Source organism: Sardina pilchardus, chromosome 17 (genome assembly GCF_963854185.1).
Source record: "Sardina pilchardus chromosome 17, fSarPil1.1, whole genome shotgun sequence".
Taxonomy (NCBI): domain Eukaryota; kingdom Metazoa; phylum Chordata; class Actinopteri; order Clupeiformes; family Clupeidae; genus Sardina; species Sardina pilchardus.
In genome coordinates, this window is record NC_085010.1 from 15,235,258 (window position 1) to 15,261,444 (window position 26,187).

The window sequence follows — 26,187 nt, forward strand, 5'->3', positions numbered from 1 at the left end:
TATGCGCTATTTCTCAGCCCAGGAACTCAGCTGAAGAGGGGCGTAACAACTGGTAGCATGGTAGAAATTGCGGATGACGTCCTAACAGTGTCCCTCGACGTTCAGCAATTGTAATTAACAGAAATTACATTGCAAGCGCATACAGTAGGCTATCTTCATTGGGCGCTTACAAGTGTAATTTGCAAAATGATTGGCCGTTGGTTAGCTTGCACGACCTGCAACGCAAGAGAGCCTCTGAGAGACAATCACAAAGTAATTAAAACATTAGCCTAGGAATTACGTTTATCTGTATTACGCATTAGGCTACATCTTTTCTATAAACATGTTTGACGGGCATTATGAAATGCATTGCTGCCGCCTCCAACGTAAGACATGATTGCTACTGTAAATGCGACAGGAAAGACAAACTCTCACCATTGCCGAAGCAACGGGGACCTCGTGTTCCGTGCGCAAATAGATGAGGTGATAATTTCTCCCGTAGGGACCGGCTATTAACTTGGCTATTGTATGAGCGGTAACATTGCAACAATTTGGCTTTCAACGTGCCTTTGGGAAAGCCATATTCTGGGCTACTTTCTTTGCTTTCATTGCACCTATCCTCATGACAGGTTTGCCAACCGAAAAAAAAACACGGACAAAACATTAGCATATGGATATGAATATGACTATAGTATGAATGCTTAGTAATTAAATGACATTTATAACGACATCTATGGGCTATGTAAACTGGTGGTGGTATGGTTGTGTGCACAAGATCTTCTTACCTCTCGTGTTAACTCTGAAGTTTCGCTTTCTATCTCTTCCTCTTTCATTGCTCAAACCCCATCAGACCTTCCTCTTTTCTGTCAGCTTTTTTATTTATTTATTTATTTTTGAATCAGGTAGGCTATGTATTTTGGTCCTGAGGTAAGGCAGTTTTTAGAGTTGTAGGCCTATACCCTCTACAGCCTTGTGTGCATAAGTTCAATAAAATATGGTTCTAAGCTTGCAATGAATGACAAAGCCATCTTTGTGTCCTTTCACATATCAGTCAAGTGTGGCTCAAATGAAAGAGGCACTAGCCTATTGCCCAGAGTTCACTTTAGTTCATATGAGTGTCTCATTGTTTAGTCAGCAAACACTAAAGAAGAACTGACAAACTAAACATGGGACATATAAAACTATACAGCCCTATTTATTTTATGGCTGTCAGAGTTTACATGTGACAGCACCCAGTTTGGCAACAGTCTCACGTACCACACCACAAGCGGCTGTCGTTTCCTCTAATGTTTTATAGCCTATATGTGTCATTTACTGTAGGTTCAAGTGACACCAGCAGGTGTTCTTTCAGAGTCTTCCATTTCACCTAAGAATAGAATATATGATGTCAGATTATGGGAGTGTACAAACAGGTATTCTCTTCCAGGTGTGTACACCTCACCACAAAGAAAACCTCCACCTCCTCCAATTTCCACCTCTGCAAATGAATTAATGGGCCCAGGAAAATTCCAAGGATTCCTCAATTTATGAGTCAAAGACAAAGCAGTGAAAATGAACGAAGACCAAAGACCAAAACTCAAGAGAATGGAAAAAAAGAGATTTTGTTTGGCAGTGTTTGCAGATTTCTGCTTTCGGATCATGTGGCAGTATACCCAGTTTGGTGGCAGCATCACTGGATCAAGACCATAAACATGTGAACCGGTCATCACTGTCTGCTATCGTTTCCTCATATTATAAAACGAGTGGGAGTTTATGTGTTGTGCTTTGCAATAAGAGCTTTCTTCTTTTCTCAGTAAAGATGTTTTTGTACTAGATGGCCAAACTCCCATCAAAATACATAGGTTTCTGATTATGCACAGATTCAGGTGACACATGAAAAGCTGTTCATTCTGGGTCTTCCATTTTATCATGCTGTTGGATGTGGACTATGGGTATACAGCACATATTCAAAACCAGAGTTGTATTAAGTATCTAAAACCCATAAGGAAATACAGATGTTTGATCAGAAAATTAAATGTAAAAGTAATCTATAAGCATACCACTTATTATCTGCAGTATTTAAGATAAGTAGCACATTATAAACCCCCCCCCCCCCCCCCCCCCCAACTATGCTTTTAATGAAAATATTCAGAATTTTGGATAAGCTATGAAGTTCATGCAGCGGTCCTTACAATTTGGTGTCTACACTTCATACACCATGTCTTCGAAGCCTGAAGAAAGGTATGGCTACCATTCATTTTCAACTGCTGCTTCGTTGTATAGGCCTATAATGAAGTTTATCCAAAATGTTTAGAAAGTCAGCTACTGTACATCACATTTGATAAACATGCTTTGAAAGCCAAAACAAAAATGGGTAACACTTTACTTGAAGGTACAGTATATGATATGACACTGTCATATGACACTTGAACCCTTGTCATGACAAAAAAAACAAATGACAGTTAATGACAAGCATTACGTCATGAACATTTATGTTTATAATGTTTATGATGAAATGTTCATGTCAGTGTCATGCCACTCTTATGTTATGGTTATGGTTATGGTTATTTAGCAGACGCCTTTGTCCAAAGCGACATACAAATAAATAACAGTACAAATTCAATTAACAGTGAACAATTACAATAGGGAGAATAGTAATAATTAGTATAATTTAAGGACAATAGCAAAATAAATGTCAAATTCTATCAATGGACAAATTATAATAAAACAATACTAACAATACTTATACAAACCATAACACATCACAAAATGTACTGTATATACTGTACCTTTAAGTAAAGTGTAACCCAAAGGGCTATTAATGCAAGCAAGCACTTACAGCAGCCTGTGCTATAGTATCTTAGCTATATTTGCTAGGCCTTATCTCTGTCACTATGTTCTCATTCATTGCTGTGTCTTGTGGTGGCAAAGCTCAGCAAATATCTAACATTCTAAATGAGTAGGCCTACTGCTTTTTAGCTTTATACTGCTCATTAGCACATTATTCTAGCACACTTGGTACTTAATGCTGCTGATGAAAATGTAACAGAGGAAATGTATTTCCGTTAAAAATTTAGTAAAGTAAAAGTAGCCTATACGTATAGGAAGAAAAATAAAAACTCAAGTAAAGTACAGATACTCACATTCATGCTTAAGTACTGAGCTTCTACTTAGTTACTATGCAGCTCTGTTCAAAATAGGTCATAGTGCACCTCATCACTAAGAACAGAATTTCGATTCTGAGCTGTAACGGAACATACCTGCATGAAAATGATCAGGTGGTCAGGTCAGTTGGCCGCTGGTTGGTTTCGGTGTCTGTTTCCAAATGAGATATGAAACATGGGGTGCATCTCACTGGAAAATATCTACCGCTGATTGTTTTCTTTTCATGTATGAGGCATGAGAACGTTGAATATGCCAAGTACACTTGACTTTATTTTTTCTCAACTGAAGTGAACTGAGTATTGCCTATACCCACTGTACTGTAGCCTATGCTAATTTTAAGTGAACAAGTAGTAACGAAACGAACAGATAAGTTCCTTTACTTATTTTTTTTAACTTATCAGATTTTACAATGTAAAATGCCAAAATAAGAATGTAGCCTATATGTTTCTATTGCAGTAGGTTGATAATGCTAACTCTATAATGTTTACATACAGTAGGCCTACATGCTATCAACAAGGGTTGAAGGTTGAAGGCCAAAGCAAAACTCTGCATCAGTGAAAATGTTGGGGGTGAGCTGAAAAGCTATTGCCTTGGCAGACACAAAAACAATTTTCAGTTTAATGTTTGTCTGGGCCCTCTCAGTTTACATTCAAGTTCCAAGGGGGTTGCACTTGCAAGTGAATATCAAGATTTGTTCAGATGTAATGATGGTTTTCCTCCACACTGCTGTGCTGTGGAGCTGTTTGGAGTTTCATGGTATTACTGATCCCAACTATGCCAGAGTGCATTTTGCTCTTTAACATTTTTTCAAAACGTGGGGCACGTATTTCATCTGAAAGGTTTTGACTCAAAGGTAAACACACAAATGAGGAGATAGGCTAAGACATACATTTCTACAGCTCACAGTGCAGCACTCAGTTTGGGAACAACAGCATCGACTGCTCTGTAAGCATGACCAGAATGTGGGGTCAGCAGAACGCATGTCTACTCTCGTTTCCTCATATCATCAGGTGGAACAGTGTATGTTTTTAACGAAGATTTACTTTGTTTTAGTTTCTGTTTTTGTTGTTGTTGTCTGTCACAAAAGATGTCTTTGTATACGGCCAAACTCCAATGGAAACAACATAAACAGTAGTTTCTGATTATGCATAAGGTTCCAATGACACACGATCAGGTTTCCTTTCTGGGTCTTTCATTTGAGCTAGAATACTGTATGATGTTGGAATAAGGGTGCACACATTCAAAAACAATGAATTCTCTCTCAGTTAGTGCAGCTCTTCAACAACAGGAACACTTTTACCAAGAAGATGTCCATTACCAGTAAGATGTCCATACATCTCTGCCCAACATTTAGCTGTATAAGTGGTTCTCAAAGTGAGGAATAGACACATGACAGATGGGGAGATTAGTCTTTTTCTGCTTTTTCTTTAACAATAATTGACAAGGCCACACACACACACACACACACACACACACACACACACACACACACACACACACACACACTCATTAACAGAAAGATGCATGGATTAAAACAGCAAATTAGATTCGTAGATTGAGACGGGAAATGTAACATGGAAAATAATATTTTAACATGACCATTTTGCCTGAAACAATTACATTTTGGGAGTGATCTGTATCACCAGGAGGTGGATATTTTTCACTTGGCGGGGGTCAGCACTCTCCAAGTCCTTTTCTGTTGATTGTAATTTTCATCCACACTACTGTGCTGTTGAGCTCGTGTTGAATCACTGGCTGATCCCTATGCCAAGAGGCATTATATATATATATATATAGAGAGAGAGAGAGAGAGAGGGGGGGGGGGGGGGGGGGGGTTCACACTGCACGTTGTAAAATCTCAGTCCTTGGCATAGGCCTATGTTAACTTGTGTCAGGTTACAATATTGGTCAAGAATGTAAACTGCTGCCAGATTTACGACCTAGGGATTCCCGTGGTGAGGGCTGAGCATACCTAAGGACATGCATAATTCAGAGTTCATGTGAAGGTTGGAACGTTTTTTTTACTTTGTAAGTGTAAGTATAGGCCTAGTGTAAAATGAATAGAAGCTACTGTATAGAGTATGAATGAAGAGTCTCTGTTGCAGGCTTAAACAAACAACAACCACCACAACAACAACAACAAAAAAAACCCCACACACTTGTCGTTGTAACAATTACGAATTCCAGCATTGTAAAATTAGCCTTGAGCACAGACCTGTCATATCACTTGCTGTAGATCAGGGGCGTTTTATTTTCCGCTTCCCGTCATTGCTAATCAGGTGCGGGCGAGCTACTGATGTCACGCATTCCATCCAGATTCTAAATGCATTCGCAATCTCTTTCAGTGTCACTCGCTCTCCTGCTTCTTCTAGGACCCGTTGGCTACTGAAATGTCGTCTTCAACGCGCTCAGTCGCACCTGTGAAATCAGCCATCAGCCTCTGCGGTAGCCATCACCGACTGACGGTCTTTTGCCAGGCGTGTGGAGTAGCCTTGTGCGACAGCTGCTTGTCCAACGGCAGTCACTGTCATCACCAATTCTCAAGTCTTCAAGACGCATGCAAGAAGCGAATAGTGAGATCTCCACTTTTTAGCCTCAAAAACAAACCTGGGAAAAATATAAGAGGGTGGAAAGTAGTTCTATAGCCTACTGTTGATTTTTCACTGAGCAAACATAATGGATTGTATTTATTTTACCAAGTGCAATTAACCTACTTATTTGTTGATGTTTATCTTCTTCCAGGATGAACTCAAAGGATTGGCAGGAAATATCAGGGGACCAAACAGTTTCACTTACGAGGCATCAATCACTAATAGAACCAAACTTAAAGAGGTAAGAAATAATGTTTGGATTTTACACTCACCAGAATGTCTGTATTATTCAAATAATTCTACCTTGATATGTGAATGAAATTCAGCTTCTCTTCTGTCTTGACTCTTGACACAGGACATCTTTCTCAAAATAAAAGAGAACCTGGATGCCATGTTCAAGGAGCTCAGAGACCTGGTGGAGGTGAGCAAGAACCAGGCCTTCAAACTGTTAGCTGCCCAACAGAAGAACACGGAGGCCCAATTCAAGATCATGGAGGCCCAGTTCAAGATCAAGACCATGGCAGAAATCCATGAGAAATTAGAACAGCTTTGGATCGAGGCAGGACAAAGCCCGGACAATGTTTCTTCTGTGATGGTAATTTTTTAAATTACTACAATGACTCAAAGGTGTATCAGTGAAGTCAGCAAAACCCGTGCTCAAGTTTTGTAAATATTTTGTTATTCCATGTTGGGGGAATCTATAATACTTTGAAAGCAAAGCTTCACACGCTACTACTTAACACGGGAAAAAGTTGAATTACAGCAAAGCTACCCTATGTTTGAGTAAGAGTGAATATAGGTTGCATTACTATCAGTACGACAGTCTATAACAGAGTAAACATACTACATTTACCACCCACTTCTGCTTCCACCATGATACTGTCTTCTGAATACATTTGGTCATACCTTCATAATAATTTTCTCATATTATGCACTTGTTGGAAGGCTAATGTCCTGCTGGTCCTAATGCATTTTGTCCTCTTCATAGACTCAATGTGTGGAAGTGGAAAAAAGGTCAGTATAACTGTGTATGTCAAATAAACTTGACTGACTTACATTGAATAAAAAAAGATACATCTATGGCAATTATCAGGTTTTTGAAATCAATTAGAATATGTTTGCCTGTTCAATATCTGTTCCTTGATTTGTTTTAGAATTGAAATCATTGACAAGAACTCTGTTGACTGGGAGAAGGATGATCATCTCAGACTGAAATCACTGGAGAATTCTGTCCAAAAAATCCTCGAGATGAGCAAATCATGCCTGACACAGCCATGGGAGTGTAAGCATAATTAGAAATGCAGCAATTAGAATATATTTGCCAACAAGCCAAAACAGGAATAACCTGTTGAGTTTGACATTAACGGGAATCAACTTAATGCAGCCGCCTGCAGCCATCTTAAGATGACTGCATACCGGTAATGTGATTATTTGTGAGATTCTGATTCTGAGATTTCAACCATTTTAAAAACATCACCAGAATCAAATCAGAATCTCAGAAATGATCACATTATGTATCGTCATCTTAAGGCATCTGCAGCCAGCTACATCAAGTTGAATCTTTTACCATCTTAATCTTACTATCTTAATTTTACCACTAAAGTGAAGTTGCTGCCTACTTTATAATGTACTGAAATGACCTTAAAGCCTTTATCATGACACCTCTAATGGAATAGCTGCCTTATGACCAACAAATTCTAAAAACTGATCAAAGGTTATCACCATCTCTTTTTTGAATAGTTGCCGACTTCATCACATTTGACAAAAACACGGCCCACGAGAAGCTGAGAGTGTCGGAGGATCACAGACAGGTGACTGTCTTTGCCAAGGACCTGCGGAGTAATCATCGATCAAACGAAGTTCAGGATGCCGTACTACTGCATGTGCAGGCCGAGCAGGCTTTCACCACTGGCCAGCATTATTGGGAGGTGGACGTCAGAGGGTGTCGGAGCTGGGAGATAGGTGTGTTGGGAGAGGAGGGGACAGAGAAGCTGTCCTGGACGCTGAGGCTGGACGACGGCATGCTTTCAGCGCTGCATGACCGCGACGACGTCAGAGTGAGAGAGCAGGATCTCTCGTTCCTCGGCGTGTTCCTCGACTGCGACAAGGGGCGCCTGTGGTTCTACAACGTCGCCGTCAACGCCGTCATGCACGCGTTTGCGGTCCGGTGTGGCGGCGGCGGCAGGCCGATGCGGCCGGTGTTCAGCATCGCCCCCAAGGACGACGACTTCTCCCGTCTGGTCTTGTGGAACATTTGTGAGAAGGACCCGAGGCCCGAGAGTCCTGCAAGCATGGCTGACCCATGCGTGGACTCGCCAAGCGCCACTGGCCTCCAAGGCCCGCTTACCTGAGCCCTGTTTACCTGTGTTTTTCTCTAACTACCAGCTTAGTTTGTTTATTCTTTTAAATTATTTATTTCCAACTTAAAGGTGACATAGAATGGAAATCATTTTTTCCTTGGTTTTCATGAATTATGAGAAGTTATGCATAAACAAAGAGCTATCATGAACATGAGGCAAGGTTGTGCCCTCTTTCATATGAAAATCTTGAACTTAGAAATAGACACAAAATAATGGGCAAATTAGAAAAGAGCCTGCTTGTGATGTCAGACATCGCAAAGCCATTGAAGTTCAATTGGGGTTGCCAAAGAGGGCGCCATTCAGTCAAACAGACCATCTCAATACCCAGCCTAAATATATGGTTTTAATTAGTCTTGTAAAATTGCAATTGAGTTGATTTTTTTTTTAAATCAAAGTTGAATATCTAATATTTTAACATCAGAGAACACAGTGCAATACTCAACTCATCCATTCTATGTCCTCATTAAGTGTATTAGGAAGTCTTCGTAAAGTACCTTCCATGTTTTGATTATTTATATAAATGTTTGTGTATTACATAAATGGGATAAATAAATGTGCATACCCTGCCAATCGTGAAAGGAGCCTCTTTTTGATCCACTTGAAGAACACAGAAAAAAGCCAACCAAAAACTAAGCAACTCTGCAGGTTGATTACTGTAAATCTGATAGCAAGATCGTATTATCCAATTTATTCATGTATTTAAAAAATGAAGTTCCCCTTCACCAACATTGAAACTGAACACATTTCCTGGTGATGAGTGCATTTGTTGCACTTGCCTGAAGTCTGAACAAATACACGGCAGGGCAAGAGTGGGCCTTAGAATGGTAGAACATTTGTGCATCTGATGATTAGATTACACGCTTTACAACGAATGTAACCAAGTTTACTATTTGTCACTACATCTTTAGTTTTAATTTTATCATGATATAGCCTATTCCTTGACCTTTACTCTGACTCATCTATATTTCCCGTTTGCTGATAAAAAAAAGACAAATCCTTACAAGGATGGACAAACTCTCTTTACAAGGATGGACAAACACTAGGATGCGGGGTTGTTGTAGTTTTCTCACTGTATGTATGAGAGAGATCAGAAAGATATTTGATTGTACTAATACATTTAGTTAAAATCACAAACAGTACCGTTCAGATAGCAAAGTCAAAGATCCATGATAATGTGACAAGTTTATTTTCATTTGAAGACATCAATGTGCCACACATGAGGAAGTTCATTAATGAGGGGGAATTTCTGCTCTTACACAGAATGGCAACTTGGTAAACAACATTCCATGGATGCAAACACCTTTGAGCCAAATGCGTGCTCAATTTTGATATATGGCCAGGACCCCAGGTTATACATGGCCTATTATGATAACAAGGCCACATTCAGACGGCAAAAGTGCTGTTCAAGCCAGTTTTCACTGTCTGCATGTAAAAAATTGGATGGGTGCTTTTTTTTTATTTTTTACTTCATCCTTTCAGATCACGGTTTTGATTTTTTTTTAAACTGAGGGCACAGTGAGGGTTTTTGTTGCTACTGTTGCTCATTATTCCTGCAGATAAGGCACACATACGGAAGCTGGAGGACTCATTGCAAGATACTGTATGTGTTGGTGTAGCCTATAGAAATCGTGTACTCATTTTACTAAATTGTGCACAAGTTTTACTAAATAGTGTGCTCATTTCACTGAACTGTGGCCTCAATTTAGTGAACCATGTGCGCATTTTACTAAATTGTGAGCACAATTTAATAAATCCTGTGCACAATCTATCTATCTATCTATCTATCTATCTATCTATCTATAAATTACAGGAACGCTGTAAGTTGTCTTACTACAGGCAAGTGCAGTGCCAAATTTGACATACTGTAGTTTGGATAAGTAATGCAAAAGATGTCGTTAAATATATCGGTAACAGAAACACACATTGGCGTTCTCCATGCTCGAAATGGTTTGTCATCTACAGTATATCATTAAGTTATTCATTAGGCTAAACATGCCTTACATCAAAGCTATAGTTTATGTCATTTCAATCAGCTACAGACAATGAGTGGCAGACAGACCGTACCACTAGAGTTGTTCAAATTTCTACAGAGCCCAGGAGATGTCATTGCAAGACATTTTTGTAGCCTATATCGAGAGTTCCACTCATTTTACTAAATTGTGGTCTCAATTTACGAGATTTAGTATCAATTTAGTATATATTGTGTGCTCATTTTACTATTAACAATTTAGTAAAATGGCCGCACGTTTTCTGGGTATAGACCCTACCATTGGGTATGGTCATTGTGTTTTGCTCAACACTATGCATTGCACATTTACATGCTTCATAGGTCATCTCAAGAGAGAGAAGAGAGAAATAGAGAGAGAGTGGGATGGATGGATGTATGGAAGTAGAGAGATATACCAGGACAGAGGGAGGGAGAGAGAGACAGAGAGAGAGAGAGAAGAGAGAGAGAGAGAGAGAGAGAGAGAGAGAGAGAGAGAGAGAGAGAGAGAGAGAGAGAGAGAGAAAGAGAAGGTAGATAAGAAAGTATTTCTGCAAACAGGCTTGCACGAAGATGCCTGTATGCTCAGAGGGCCTGTAAGTATGAGATAACAAGCTGCATTGCTCAATGTAGGGAAGAAAATCTATATCAGCTAGACATGACATGGGCTCTGTCAATCATTCTGATAAATTATGTGTTTACAATGAAAGGTTATTCACGATAACCCCCACAACACTTTTCCTCAAATAGTATAGTAACAGCTAAATACATTGTATAATGAAAATTATGCTTCGTGGCTGGCAAATCAGATTTACTTGTATGTTATAAAGATATGCTTCATTTATATTATGCTTAATTATGGTCAAAGAAAAGTGGCTCATTTGAATGAAATACTTCTGGTATTTATTTCATCCAGATAAACAGTTCAACACTATGACCACTAGATGGCAGTAAGATCTAACCTCTAGAAAACTATGCAGACGATTTCTCCTGTTTGGCAACAATACCACTCAGAGCACATTTCTGTCATTTCACCTACAGGTACATGTTAACAAATATAAGCAGCCAACTAGGTTCATGCTTACCACTTCATTCTTCCTCTTATAGAGCTGGCACTCGACTCTGTGAATATACTGTATAATACTTCTTGCTGCACTGACATGTTGCACTGTAACTTGATCGTCCCCTTTTGTTTTTGTCAGTCGCTTTGAATACAAAATGTCAGTTAAAGGACTACATGTAAATGTACGTTATGCAGCCATACGCTACATGTAGCTGTTAATTCCATCAGTGTCGTGGCCAAGGCATCCGTTCCAATCTCTAGCAACGTTTAAAGATAGCTAGGCCAAAACACAGCATCCAGTGATCAGTGATACATAATCCCTTTGGCAGAAATAATAGTTTTCATTTGGATGTAAAGCAGGCCAATCCTGAATTCTCAGCATACTCGTCATTATATTATGTCAATCGTAGTGAGTACTGTCTTCCTGTGGGACAACCTGATGAAACAACTAATGAAACGATAGATGATATACTGTATATGCGTGTGAGTGTGTGACAGCTAAATGACATTCTTTTGCAGACAGCCCCTGGGATGTTGAGTTTGATATTTAGAGAGGAAGGGGGGAAAAAAAGGAGAGAAAAAAACTCCTCCCTGTGGCCACACATTTTAAATGGGATCTTATGAAATGTGATTTTAGATTCCATTTCCTTCAATTTGCTGTAGTTACTGGCTGGACTACACCATGCGCCTGTATTGTCTTATGGCCACGGATTTGGGCTGTGTTAAGGGTATGTGTGCGTGCCCCTGTGTGTATGTGTGTGTGTGTGTGTGTGTGTGTGTGTGTGTGTGTGTGTGTGTGTGTGTGTGTGTCTGTGTGTGTGTGTGTGTGTGTGTGTGTGTGTGTGTGTGTGTGTGTGTGTGTTTGTGAATGTGTGGGGGAGGGGAGGCTTCCTATGAGATGAATTCCCATGCGTGGTTTCGGGTCTTGTTTACTCTTCTCTCTCTCTCTCTCTCTCTCTCTCTCTCTCTCTCTCTCTCTACTCTGCATTAGGAATTCCATTCACCTCCGGAGGCCCAGTCACACAAGTCTAACACAGTATCCAAACTCCCCCCACACCAAAGACACACACACACACACACACACACACACACACACACACAGACACACACACACACACACACACACACACACACACACACAGAGACACCCACACACACACACACACACACACAGACACACACACGCCCCCTGCACCTGCATATTTAATGGGTCTAAGCCGATCCTCGTAAAGGCGTAAGGCCAAACCCTCCCTCCATCTTCCCCCCTCTTAGGGGTCTAGACATGCCATCCTGTGCCAAGCGCCGTTGCCAGACCCTCCATCACCCTACCGACCAGGGCAATGAAGATGGGGCTGCCTGTGTGGTCACATTAATCACTGCGTAGCACACACTCACACACACACACACACACACACCCGCATGTGCACGCACACACACACACACACACGCACGCACGCACGCACGCACGCACGCACGCACGCACGCACGCACGCACACACACACACATACACACACCTGCGCGCACACACACCTGCGGCAGGGCATGTGTCTGAGTTGCTGAAAATGCATTTTGCAACACACACTCGCACACCAACACACACACACACACACACACACACACACACACACAAATACAGTATACACTCACAAAAGCTCACAGCAGAGGTGGGTCAAGGTTATCCCTATGACACACAGCACTATCTAGCAGTACAGGCAGCGTCCTGGTCAGATCATGTGCCTCCATTTTGAACGCGGGCATTAATTTACTCCTGGACCAGATGCCTCTGGGTAACGGAGGCAGATTGAGGGCGACCACTGACCCACTGGGCGACCGGTTGTCTGGTCTACTTCTGACCAGTGATCTGATGATGGGCTGCAGGCTGGCTGTAATTGGATATTAGTGTGTGTGTGAGTGTGTGTCGTGTGTGTGTGTGTGTGTGTCGTGTGTCCAGTACCCAGTCCTTTAATGCCCCTCTTCTGACTGGAAAGCTGTCCAGCTGCAGATGACCTGGCCTCTGTGCGTGAGTGTGTGTGTGTGTGTGCGTGAGTGTGTGCGAGTGTGAGTGTGTGCGTCACCCGCGTGTCCTCGATGTGTCCTCGCACCTGTCGGAGCCGCATGCCGTCCGTGCACACCTCCGCCCTGCGGCAGTGGCAGCGGCGGTGGTGACATCAGCCAGCCTCCTCCGGTTCTACCTCGACTTCTCCGCCGCCCGCCAACATGCCCACCCGCTGTTTGCTTCCCTCGTTTTCTTTTTTTTTTTGTTTTCATCTCTGCGAGCGAGCGCCCAGCGATTCCAAGCGAAGCGCGAATACCCAGCGCGACACAAAATAAATAAAGAATTTACCGAAATCCTTTTTTGGGTAATGAGCTCTCCCTACAAGCTGACAACGAAGCTTAGACGAAAGTAGGTTGAGTGTTTCTTTTTTTTTCCCTTCAACTCCTCACTGGGATGCATTCGGAGAGGTATCTGCCTATGGTAAGGCAGGAGGACAGCAATTGGCTTGGCTCACACTGAGGTTGCCCTGTTCCATGACATGCCTTTGAACACCAGTGCGATGCCGAATACTTAGCGGAATACGGAATGCCGAATACATTACCGCTCGCTCCATGCGTCAGACTTGGAAATGGGGAAAAAAGCGTAGAAAACAGCAGGTCACATTGGTGCATGTTTTGTACCGTAATTTGTCCTGGAAGCGGAAAAACAGATAGAGAAAAAGAGGGGCAGAAAGATGGAGAAAGGGAGAGAGAAAAGAGAGGTAGAAAAGATAAATATAGAGGGTAAACAGACGAAAAGCAGGCACCAGTATGAGTACGCTAACATACTTAGACAGGAAGTGAGTGACACAGGAAGAGTGACACATTACCGACAGATCAGCGCATGAGGGACCCATAGGTCATCTCGTGACAGTGGTATTGCTGACTTCACAAGGTCAACAGGACACACATAGACCCTTTGACCAGCTCGGAATGGTCTTTCGCCATCAATGGTTAGTCTTAGCTTACACACAAGGGGGTAAGATGTGATTTGGTCAGCAATTGGATGCCTTACAGGATATTGGCATTCAAGCGGGACTGGAGAAGCTGAAAACTGTACTTGCTCAGCAAAAGAACAACCGCGTCAATGGCATCAGCCCTCGTATCTTTAGACTCTGCCACTAGAGATCGCGATCGAGGGGCGAGGGGAAAATCACAGCATCTTACAGTGCATCTGAAATGTTTTCCACACTACCATGTTGTTGTTTATGCACATATTTAGCATTAAGTTCGGGGTAAACAAGACTGGGATATGCTCAACGGATCAGCGCACACTGCCTTTGACATATTGCTGACGTATTGCAGAGGCTGGAGAAAGAGACGGTTCGCATTAGTAATACTGCATTCGGAAAAATCTGACAGATCAGTAAATAGGAAGCTCAATGGGAATCGGAGGCATGAATATGTACACCACCACACCACACACTCAGACACACTATATAACATGGAGTCTGAAGTTTTTTGTCTGTTTACCAGATAGCAATCTGCCCAGTGTGCATTAGGTGTACTGTAGGCAGGGTTCGGCCTCTGTGAAGGTCAAGTTGAGTTACTGGGGAGGAAAAATCACTCTCTCACTCCACCCGTCATCATTAGAGAGCAACTGTGCCCCCCCCCCCCCCCCCACACACACACCCATCCCTGCCAAAAAAAAAAAACACAAGGCTGAAAGATTCTGCACAGACAAGGTTGATTTTTTTTTTTTTTTACCTCCCCTGTCTCTTTGTCTCAGAGAGCTCCTCTTGAATGTCAGCCTAATGCCATCAATTAGAACCGATACGCCGCCATCCATCCTGTCAAGTGGCACATGTCCATCACAGAGCTGAAAACAGATGCAGACGGGAGTGGTGTGGTGAGGAGGGGGGGAGGCTTTTTCAGGGATCAAATCTCTACTCTCACCCTCTCTGTCTCTCTCTCTCCCTCTCTCTCTTTCTCCCTCTCTCTGTTGATTTCCAAGTCTTTTTCACTCATTTTGTAAGCTAATCAACAACAAACAGGTACTTCCTCATGCAAATGGGTGGATTTGGTAATTGCATCGCGGAGACCTGTCGAGGGAGAGGGGAGAGGCCCTGCGTCTGTAAATTGTGTTTAGAAATTTGGCTCCAAAATGACAGCCTGATTAATTGCCAGTCTGTGATTGTGGCCTTGCAGATGCATCTGCTTCCTGGCAGGTCAAGGCACATGAATGCCTAATAGAATCAAACTCCTGTGCCATTTGCCTTTCTAATACTCTTTTTTCCCTTTCCCATTATTTCATGCTGCTTTCCCTTTCTTTATCACTTACTTTCTTTCTCTCTTTCTTTCCCGCTCTTTCTTTCTGACGATTTTTTCTCTCCCCTTTTCATTCTATTTTGTGTGTCTCTTCCCTCTCCCTCCCTCTTTCTTTTTCTCTTTCTTTCTTTCTATCTTGTGGGGTTCCCTGCAAGGCATACAGGCTTGTGAGGAGAAGACTGGAGTTCCTTTAATCTATGCTTCCTGCTGTGGGCACAGACTTGTCTCCCAACTCCTCTCCACAGCCCTTTCTCTCTCTCTCTCTCCCTCTTTCTCTCTCTCTCTCTCTCTCTCTCTCTCTCTCTCTCTCCCCCTCCACCACCACACCCAACGCCTCTGTCACCGACCCTCTCCTCTGTAACCCCCCCCCCCCCGACAAACTCATCTGCAAACATTGATCAGCCCTCTCGTCTTCAAAGAAAAAACTCGTCCATCTCGGCACAAAGCTGAATATTGGCATACTGCTAATCTCTAAACCAAGTCCAAAGCCTTGTCTCACCCATGTCTGGGCACTAAATAATTTAGATTTCAGACTCCAAAACACACACACACACACAAACACACACACACACACACACACACATAAATCCTCCCCAAAAGATGAAGATAAACTGAAGAGATAAACAGCCCGCTACTTGTGCAGACACACGAGCAGGCTGGGATATGAAACAGGAGGACGGGCCAATGGGGCGCGGCTCTAATAGCGGCATTTCCATGCAGGTCACACCGCCCAACACCGAGCAGATGGGGGGGGGGGGGGGGGCTCCGCTAATGCCTGTGCCGGTCGCCACAGTGACCGTAGGGGGGGGGGGGGGCTGCCGCCTCCCGTCGCCCTCCATGGCACGGCCGCAGCGGCGAGGTCAGAGGGGCGAAGCGACGGCATGAAGGCCAATTAGGATTTGCATAATCCAAGCTCCGGGCCGACAGTCAGCCAGTGTCCTGTAGCCTGCAGGTGAAGAAAGGAGACCATTTTTCATATGAATCATGTCATAACATTTGACATACTGTACAACCCATTCAAATAGGAAAAAAAGAGAAAAGAATATGATAAAAAAAAAAAAACTAAATTACAAAACTTAATTGAAACGCGCTAGAAAATTCCCAATGTCTGTGAGGCGTTTGCACTTGTCGTGTACGGGCAGGGAAGAGATGAAGCACACTGAGCTAAATAAATGGCTATTTTGTCGGGCGCACAAAAGACTCTTCACCGTGATGTGCTAACAGCCTTCATGTGCTGTATTATTCAGGGGGGTAAAGGAGGCTACGTGTGAGAGCACTTCAGCAATACTCCAGAGTGAAATTGCCCATCCCCTGATGAAGGGTTAACTAGGGGTTAGTCTCTTCCCTTTCCCTATACCTCTCCTCCGCCTCTCTCTCTCTCTCTCTCTCTCTCTCCGCTCTTTCTCTCACTTCTGTCTTTCTCTCACTCTCTCCTTTCCTCCCCCCAGCTGAAGAGGATGGGTAATGACTGACCCAGTGACACACTTCTCCTTTGCTCTCTCTTTCTTTCAACCCCCCCTCCCACCCTCCCCCGCCCCGTCCATGTGCCAGACGTTCGAGGAGATGTTGATTTAGGCGTACTGAGACTGTCTTCAATGCACACGGGGACAGCTATAAAAACATGATGCACTCACTGTGCCCGGGCACACACATGGGTCCATACCCATGTGTCCATTAGCATATGTGTGTGTGTGTGTCCTATATATGTGTGTGTACATGTATGTGTCCTCTATCTGTGTGTGTGTGTGTGTGTATGTGTGTCCTATATGTGCATGGGCCTGTGTGTGTCTGTGTGTGTGCACGCATGTGTGCGTGCATGAGGACACATCCCTCCACTGGCTTATTAATGTTTACGCATGCAGACCCAGCCAGTGTGTGTGAATTATTCAGCCTCACACACACACACACACACTGTCTGCTTCGAAGCATCTCTGCAGCAGTGCCTGGCCAAGCCCCACTCTCCCCACTGTCACTAGACATCAGCAGCTAACCGCTGAAATGAAATTACTACACTTCCTCCTCTTCCTCTTCCTCCTCCTCCTCTTGACACTTTGGCATCCCCCTTTCCTCCTCTCTCATACATAAGTAACTTCCCGCCGTTCGCCTCTGCTCTTACTCCAGCCTACAACTTCCTCTGGTGCTGCTGCGGCCTGCTGGATTTAATATTTAAAGATTTGGCTCGGGAGATACCGGGGATAAAGCGCACATTTTGATCTTTTCGTGAGATTTGCTAAAGGAAAATCGATTGTAATGAAAGGTCGTGGAAAGGGATCGAGGGAGTTAGGTTGTGTCGAAAGAGAGAGAGAGAGAGAGAGAGAGAGAGAGAAAGAAAGAGATACAGAGAGAGAGAGAGGGAGAGAGAGAGAGTAGGTTACTGTTCTAACTAGGAGCAAAGAGTGAAAAGACATGAAAGGGTGTAACATCACAGAGAATCGCTCAAGTACAATGTATTCTGAGGGAGTGCTGGTTGCCTCCATGCTAAAGGTCACTTCGAGATCACAGCGTGGAACGTCCTGGGGATCGTGTGATGGACCAAATCAATGCGTCTCCTGTCAACCGACGACCACCCGGGAAGAATCTGTCAGATCTGGCCATTACAATACCATCACTTTTCTGCACTGGCTGGTCCCAGTGCATCCATCTCCCACTAAGCCTTCATATCCATGTAACCCTCGCAAAATCAGCGTGCCCTTTTATCTTTGATTAGCTGAAAAGCTAAATTAGCCACATTTGTAGCCTACACATGCTTGTATTCTAGCATGGGTTTAACCACACTAATGACTGCTGAGAGATGAGTGTGTTTAGTGTTTGGACCATTGAAACACTGTGCTGGTTACCTGTTACTTTATAGCACCATGTCCTAACAGACGCGATGAGAGTGAATATTAGCGATAAAATCGGTTTAATTACATTGTTTTCAATTGGAGTGTCCTGACTGCAGCGATGCGAGCAGCGCGATGCAACGGTACGTTTCGCAAGAACGTTTTTCGGACGCCCTGTTTCCATTTTCTTTTTGGCGCTTGCTTTGCTCTGCTATTTTGAATGAGAAATACGGAGGCCCGCGACGCAACAGATGGGCATATTTAATGGATTCAGTGTAGACAGACAAGATTGACAATTGCTCACTCAGATCAGTAGGACACAGTGTAAGATGGCTCTCACAATCAGCTGGACACATGCTGAAAAGATAACATCATGTTAGCGTGCTTTTATTTATCAACATCATGCTGGCATGCTTTTTTTCAGCAAAATCATGTTATCATGATTCTTTATCAACATCCTTTAAGCATGCTTTTTTAAAATCAACATCATGTTAGCATGCATTTTCATCAGCATCATGTCAGCATGTGTATTAATCAACATCTTGTTTTTAATGCATTTCAAGCAACATAATAGCATGCGTTTCTATCAACATTACATTAGCATACAATTTTTATCAACATTAAGTTAGCTTGCATTTGTAGCATACATTTTAGCACACAGACAGAGGCAGACTGATGATGAAGCATCGGTAAAGTAACACTGCGTGTGTTTAGAGCAGGACGCTGCTGCTGCTGCTGCTGCCTCAAACGATGGCGTCCGCAGTCAGCTGGACACGTGCAGAGCCGCCTCAACCTAATTAGGCAGCGACCCAGTTCCTTCCAGCTCATTTTCGCTTAGAAATGGAGTTCACTGTGTCAACATAACATAACTGCTCTATAACAAAGATCAGTGTGCCAGCGCGGAAGGAATATCTACATAATGCAAGATGGGGAGAATTTTTTTTTTTTGAGAGGGTTTTTGACCTCTGGCATATTAAGATGGGAGAAATTAGAATGAAAAAATGCTAACACACATGAACACACACACACATTCATGCTTGAGCACACACTCTCACACACACACACACACACACACACACACACACTAACACCCACACACAAATTCATGTCTGAACACACACTCACAAACACACTCACACTCATACACACACACTCACACCCACACACAAATTCACGTTTGAACACACACTCACAAACACACTCCCACCCACCCACCCACACACACACACACACACACACACTGTAAATTACACACATAATGCAGCACATTCACTTAAGACTATACGTGGCCTAATAGCCGGGTGAAGTGGAGGGTGATGTGGGTTTTGTGTAGAAGGTCATATGTAGTTGCCGTCTGGCAGCTGCTTAATTAACCAGGCAGAGGGGCGAGGTGAGGCTCAGGTAGGGAAGCCGGCGGCGAGTCGCGTCGCGTCGGAGTCGAGTAGCCGCATGGCTGCTTCGGCCCACTGCCCCTAATGAAGCCCTGGCGCCGTGTTGCTAGGGCGAAGCTCCAACGGTCGCTAGGGCGAAGCTCCACCGGTCCCTGTGGGTTGGCCGTGGCGCACTATCTCAAGAGCCAGGTTGCTGTGTAGCACCCTTGTTTTTTCCACTGCCCACCGCAACCCACCACGCCACGACACGCCAACCGCCCCCCTACCTCCCTGCTGCTAGCTGGGAGCGGTGATGAATCATCGTTCTGTGAACAAGAGGACCCCCCCCAACACCACACACACACTACCACCCTCCACTCTCCACGCACACACAGACACACACACACACGCACACACACACACACACACACACACAGACACACACACATCGCTCTTCAACAGGAGGCACAGGGCTTTGTTGACCAGCCGTGTTGTTGTTATTTCTATATTTATTTATTTGCCATCCCTATCTTATCAGCCACCTCACCTCACTGATTTTCTCCCCGTTTCTCTCTCCCTTGCTCTCTCTGTCGTGTTTACTCACTCCCTCTCTTTCTCTCCACCTCTCTCATTCTCTCCCCCATCTTTCTTTCTATCCCTCTCTCTCTATCTCTCTTCTCCTCCTTTCCTCTCTTGCTTACTCACTCCCTCTCTCTCTCACACACTCTCTCTCTCCCCCCTATCTTTCTCTCTCTATCCCTACCTCTCTCTCTCTCTCTCTCTCCTCCTCCTCCTTTCCTCGCCTACAGTACTGCTGTCCGTGTCACTGTGACAACCACACATTCTCTCCCTCTCTCTCACCCAGCAACAAGCATCTCCCCCTGGAGAGCGAGCGGCTCTCCATCTCAGCCTATTAACAGCAACAGGAGCCCCGCATCATGGGAGCGTGAACCCTCATGTTCACCTACGAGGGTCTTTACACAGATTTGATGACAGCCGATAGGGAGGGAGGGGGGGTTGTGGAGAGAGAGAGAGAGGGGGGGGGGGGGGGGCTTTCTTTTCTGCTGTAGGGGATCCAAAGCCAGAGTAAGGCTTCCAGGAGAGAGATGAATCAGTTACTATGGCAATAACTGAAAAGAGGCATGGAATGTGTCCTCGCAAGAACGTCTGAGATCAGAGGGAACATTTCCATGCAATCTCAGAGAGAAAGTGTGTGTGTGTGTGCGTGTGAGAGAGAGATATACATGTGATAGGAAATGAGACCAAAAAAAAAAGAGAACCATTTGATTTCATCTCCAAAAGTGCCGCCATCTTTGCAGATATCTGCTGCCCCGCCCACCCCCCCCTGTGCAAATGTTCCTCTCCCCGAGCTCTGCAAACGGCTGGAAATTGCACAGGCTGGTGCATGGGGAAGTAGGCGTCCTCATCATTTGCACCACACACACCACCACCCTCCATTACAGTCTCCTCGCCATCCAGTTGTCAGCTTGGCACAGAGAGATGGAGAGAGAGAGATGGAGAGAGAGAGATGGAATGACAAAATAAGAGAGAGAAACAGAGAGAGAGAGTTGGAGAGAGAGACAGATATGGGAGGACAAAATAAGAGAGAGAAACAGAGAGATGAAGAGAGAAACAGAGACGGAGAGACAGAGAGAGAGAGAGAGAGAGAGAGAGAGATATGGAGAGAGAAACAGAGATGGAGAGACAGAGAGAGAGAGAGAGAGAGAAAGAGAGACAGAGAGAGAGAGATGGGGAGAGAAACCGAGATGGAGAGACAGAGAGAGGAGAGTGAAAGAGAGACATAGAGACAGAGAGAGAGAGATGGGGAGAGAAACCGAGATGGAGAGACAGAGAGAGAGAGAGAGCAAAAGAGAGACAGAGAGAGAGAGAGAGAGAGAAGGGAGGCCCAGCCGTGCTGCACCCTGGCGTCCTGGTGCCAGGCCTGGAGCTGAGACAGCTGGTGCCTTTCCCACTCACTTCCTCCTGGGCTGACCCTTCCCAGTGGCGCCGCGCCAGCGCCAGTGCCGTTAGCGACGGACGGCGAGGGCGGCAGGGCCGACGGGCAGCCTGAGAAACCAACCCACACGGAGAGATGAACAGAGAGAGAGGAGGAGGAGAGAGAGAGAGAGAGAGAGAGAGAAAGAAGGAGAGATATTGAGGCAGACCTCACAGCATGGTCATTGTTACAGACCTGGACATGTGACCCTCTGTATGACGCACATCACAAACACATCCCCCCCCCCACACCACACACACACACACACACACACACACACACACACACACACTTCACCCCTCTCAGCATCTCACACCATTCAGAGATTTACTGAACGAAAAAGCTTGCAGCTCTAAAAATATAACAGCAGCCTCCTACACTGCAGACCACCTGCTTGGCATCTCCTGCAAACGGATGAGGCCTGCGTCTATAGGGGCAGGAGGGTGGGGTCCAGGTCATTAACAGAGACAGTGTGAGACACGATATGTCCCACACACACACACACACACATTTTATATACTTTATTTGATTCCACTTTACTGTTAGTTACTGTACATTAGGAATCAAATCTCCTGAATAAGTAGATTAAACACAAACACACACACACACACACAGACACAGACATAGACAAAGACACACAAACCCCACACACTTACGTAAATGCCCATGATCTCACATACAGTATCTGTATGTTCAATCTACATCCCCGGGTCTGGTGACAGTGGCCAGACGAGAGGGAGAGAGAGAGAGTGACCGAGAGAGATAGAGACAGAGATAGAGAGATAGATAGATAGAACGAGAGCGTACCGCCTCCTCCTTCACAGAACCCTTACTTCCATCCATCCGTCATCTCTCCCTCCATCCCTCTCTCCCTCCATCCCTCCTCCTCTCCCCCCTTCTACCCACCAGCACAAATGCTGGAGCGGAACAACAATGAGCTGTCTATGAGGCGCCACTGTCCTCTGCATTGTACGCTCAGAGCAGCGCCCAGCTCCCATCCCTCTCTCTCTCTCTCTCTCTCTCTCTCTCTCTCTCTCTCTCTCTCTCTCTCTCTCTCTCTCTCTCTCTCTCCTGCGATGACCATAGCTCAGCACACCACGGGGTTGGGTGAATATCGTTTCTCAGTGTGTGTGTGTGTGTGTGTGTGTGTGTGTGCGCGCGTGTGTGTCCCAGACCCGACCCCTCCCTCCGTCCATCACCGATTAATGACACTGATAAGCCTGTCCGGCAACAAACACCCCTTTCATTTAGCCGCTTCTCAGATGATTGGTTTGTTGTTCCGCGGCGCGGCGGCAATGGCCACACAGTAATAATAACTGGACGGAGTGCCTGAGTGACCGTTTAACATAAGCACACACAAGCCCCAGTGTTGATTTACTGCATTTTGGTGTTGTTTTCTTTGTGGTGAGTCAGGGATAAAATACGGTACGTAAATTATACCCCTGTAATGGAGACGGACCCAAATCACCATGACATCATACGAAAGTGACATTAACGGCCTCGTGCGTCATACTGTTAATTTGATACAGCGATGCTCGTATTGGGGTCGAGTATATGGCAGCAGCAGCAGCAGCAGAAATGAGATGGAGATTTGTGTTAATTAAGACGGAAGGAGCTTACTTACTTACTGCACCTCCTGTCTGGCTTTACTTCATTCATGATAAAATAACTCACGTCAGTGGTGTGAGGGGAGAGATATTTTTAAAACCCCCCCGAGTCCGTGTGTGTGTGTGTGTGTGTGTGTATGTGTGTGTGTGTGTGTGTGTGTGTAGCCTTAAGCTCAGACTCAGGCCATCACACTGTCCAGATTACATTTACACACTTGTGTGCTCACAAACCCGTTACTGGCCAGTGCCACCCAGGCCTTCTGGAATATTCCCTGGGCATGGGGACGCGCAGGATATTAAAAGGAGAGGAGAGAGAGTTGTGTGTGTGTGTGTGTGTGTGTGTGTGTGTGTGTGTGTGTGTGAGTGTGTTTGATTGTGTGTGAGTGTGTGTGTGTTTGAATGCACACACATGCATCAGTGTGGTGTGTATGACTGGGCCTAAATTGGGGTGGTGGTTATTTATCACAGAGGGTTTTCACAGACAGTTTACATTATTAGTGCCATACAGGGAGACTGATTCGCCACTGAAGCTCACAGCTCGCTGCAAATAAATAAATAAATAACCGGAGAATTTTGGGTCAAACTGTCTACGCTGCGAATCCTTATTAAAAATGGATGATCACTCTATTTCCGAGTGTGCTTTTTTGCATTTCTCAGACTGTGGTAAGAAATATCCAAAACAGCAGATCGCCCTCCTGAGGACTCAATTTCTAATATCTCACAACCTTTGGAATAATCCCTCAAAAAAGAGCAATAAAAGCAAAAAAAAAGCTTGGCTGATACAGGCTAAGGTGGTCCTGTTTAGATAACAGTGCCCACACAGCAGACACCGACCATGCATAACTTAGACAAGAAGGGGAGGGGAAAAAAAACCTATGAGGAAAAAAATGCATTTTTCAAAGCAGATCTGAGAAGCCAGCCGCCTGACCCAGACAGGGAGATCAGGCCCGCGTATCTCTGCGAAATGGCTAAATATAAAACAAAGGCAGTTTCAGACAAGGAAGCTGTCACGATCAGAGAAGGAGAGAGGTGCGGGCTGAAAGCTACATTTGCAGATGAAAGTCGTCAGAAGCCTCTCTCACACATCAAGCTTTCTGTGGCTGTCTGAAGAAATGAAAATAAGCACTCCTGATAACTCCTTTAAAAAAAAAAATAGTTGTGAGGAGAGTGATTTCATGCCAGGACTTCATGGCGCATTGCATTGTGCACCATGACATGGCAAGGCTTATACGTCTCTGCAAAAAACAGGGGCAACTTCGGTCGAGGAAATGTCAAAAACAAGCCCATACTTCAGGGTTATTCCGGTTCAAAGCACTGACATTTTGGAGCGGAGTCAGAAATATCCGATGACATTTCGGCGCTAGGCGGAGAGACAGCCAACGACTCCAATCTTCTCCTCCTATGCAGCGATGTGTCAGCAAACAACAAGACAGCGAGAGACTAGTGTGGCATCTCTGAGGAAGATGGCCGCCAAAGCAGCACGAAGCAGCCAGAGAGGGGAAAACTGTGAGAAGACGAGCCAGGGAACATCTCGCATATAAAACCCGTCTCACTTCAGTGACAGCGAAGACGGAATGCAAAGGGGGGAACTTTCAAAGGCAGAGGGAAAACAAGCCCGGCAGGCAAAATGAAGGTAGAAAAAGGGACGGTCACGGGTGTCGCGGGTTATCTCGGAGATTTAATAGATTGCGGATCACTTATCTTAAATGACGGCTCTGCAAACGGCTGCCCAGTGGTCGCCCAGAGCCAAGCAGGCCCCAGACAGACAGACAGAGAGAGAGAGAGAGTGAGAGAGAGAGAGAGAGAGAGAGATAGCACAACTTCAGCGGCAGCAGCAGTGTGGTGGTGGTGAGTAGGCTTGTTTATTCATGACCACCACCACCTGATGTGACTCATGATGGAGCGATTTGCTGTGGCTCAGGCCTGCTGGAGGGGAGGAAGAGAGAGAGAGAACGAGAGAGAGAGAGAGAGAGAGAGAGAGAGAGAGAGACAGACAGAGACAGAGAGACAAGGTGAGAGAATGAAAATGAAGAGTAAGAAAGACAGACAGAGAGAGACAAATGGATGAGAGAGAGAGAGAGAGGGTGAGAGAATGAGAAAAAAAGAGTCAGAGAGACAGATGGAGATAGATAGATAGATAGAAAGAATAAGAGAGAGAAAGATAGAGGGAGAGAGAGAGATAGAGGGAGGAAGAGAAGGATCGAAATAGTCTCCAGTCAGTGCCACTTGCCCCAGGTGACATGATGAGCTGTCAAGGTGCCTCAGTGCTGTTTATTCCACACAGGGGTGTGGGCAGGGGCGACAGTGCAGTGTGTGTGTGTGTGTGTGTGTGTGTGTGTGTGTGTGTGTGTGTGTTTAGTGTGTCTAGGTGTGTGTGTGTGTGTGTGTGTGTGTGTCCATTTTCGCTTTGCATTCTGCTCAGCAAAACACAGAAAACCATGTCTCACCATCCCTCCCTCTCTTTCTCTCAAACTCAAATTCATACCAGCTTTATTGGCATGACTGCACAGGAGCATTGCCAAGGCGACGGGTATGTGAAACTAATAAACAGGCGTACAAGTAATACCTTCAAGTAAATAACAGGTGGCAGTCAATCTCTCTCCCTCCATCCCCATCCCTTCATCCCTCTCTCTCTGTCCTCTCTATCTTTCCCTTTACTTCTCTTCTCCCATCAGTGGCAGGATTCTTTCTGCTTTATTGAGCTTTCTGCTCTGGGGGGCTGAGAGAGGGATCATTGCCTCTGATAGATAATGCTACTAAAAAAAACACACACACATCACTGATAAAGCACCCACAACAGCCATCAGACAACCAGGGTCAGAGCACAAGCGCACAGACGCCATTAACTTTCCATCAGCATCATACGTGCTAAATAAGCTAAACACCACTTTCGGCTAAAATGGAGGACTTCTCCTTGGAGAGTGTTGGAGGAATATACCTGCGGTGAATGAATGAAATTCTTGAGGCC

The 26,187-nt window shown here is 44.7% G+C and overlaps 1 protein-coding gene across 1 annotated transcript; it reads left to right on the forward strand.

Annotated features, from left to right (window-relative positions):
* The first annotated feature begins 5,463 nt into the window (after window positions 1-5,463).
* LOC134062243 (probable E3 ubiquitin-protein ligase TRIML2) lies at window positions 5,464-8,644 on the forward strand. The gene is made up of 6 exons (XM_062518196.1): window positions 5,464-5,696; window positions 5,866-5,955; window positions 6,070-6,309; window positions 6,703-6,728; window positions 6,869-6,996; window positions 7,455-8,644. The coding sequence occupies exons 1-6, from the start codon at window positions 5,514-5,516 to the stop codon at window positions 8,063-8,065; spliced, it is 1,278 nt and encodes a 425-aa protein (XP_062374180.1). The 5' UTR covers window positions 5,464-5,513; the 3' UTR covers window positions 8,066-8,644.
* The last annotated feature ends 17,543 nt before the right edge of the window (window positions 8,645-26,187 follow it).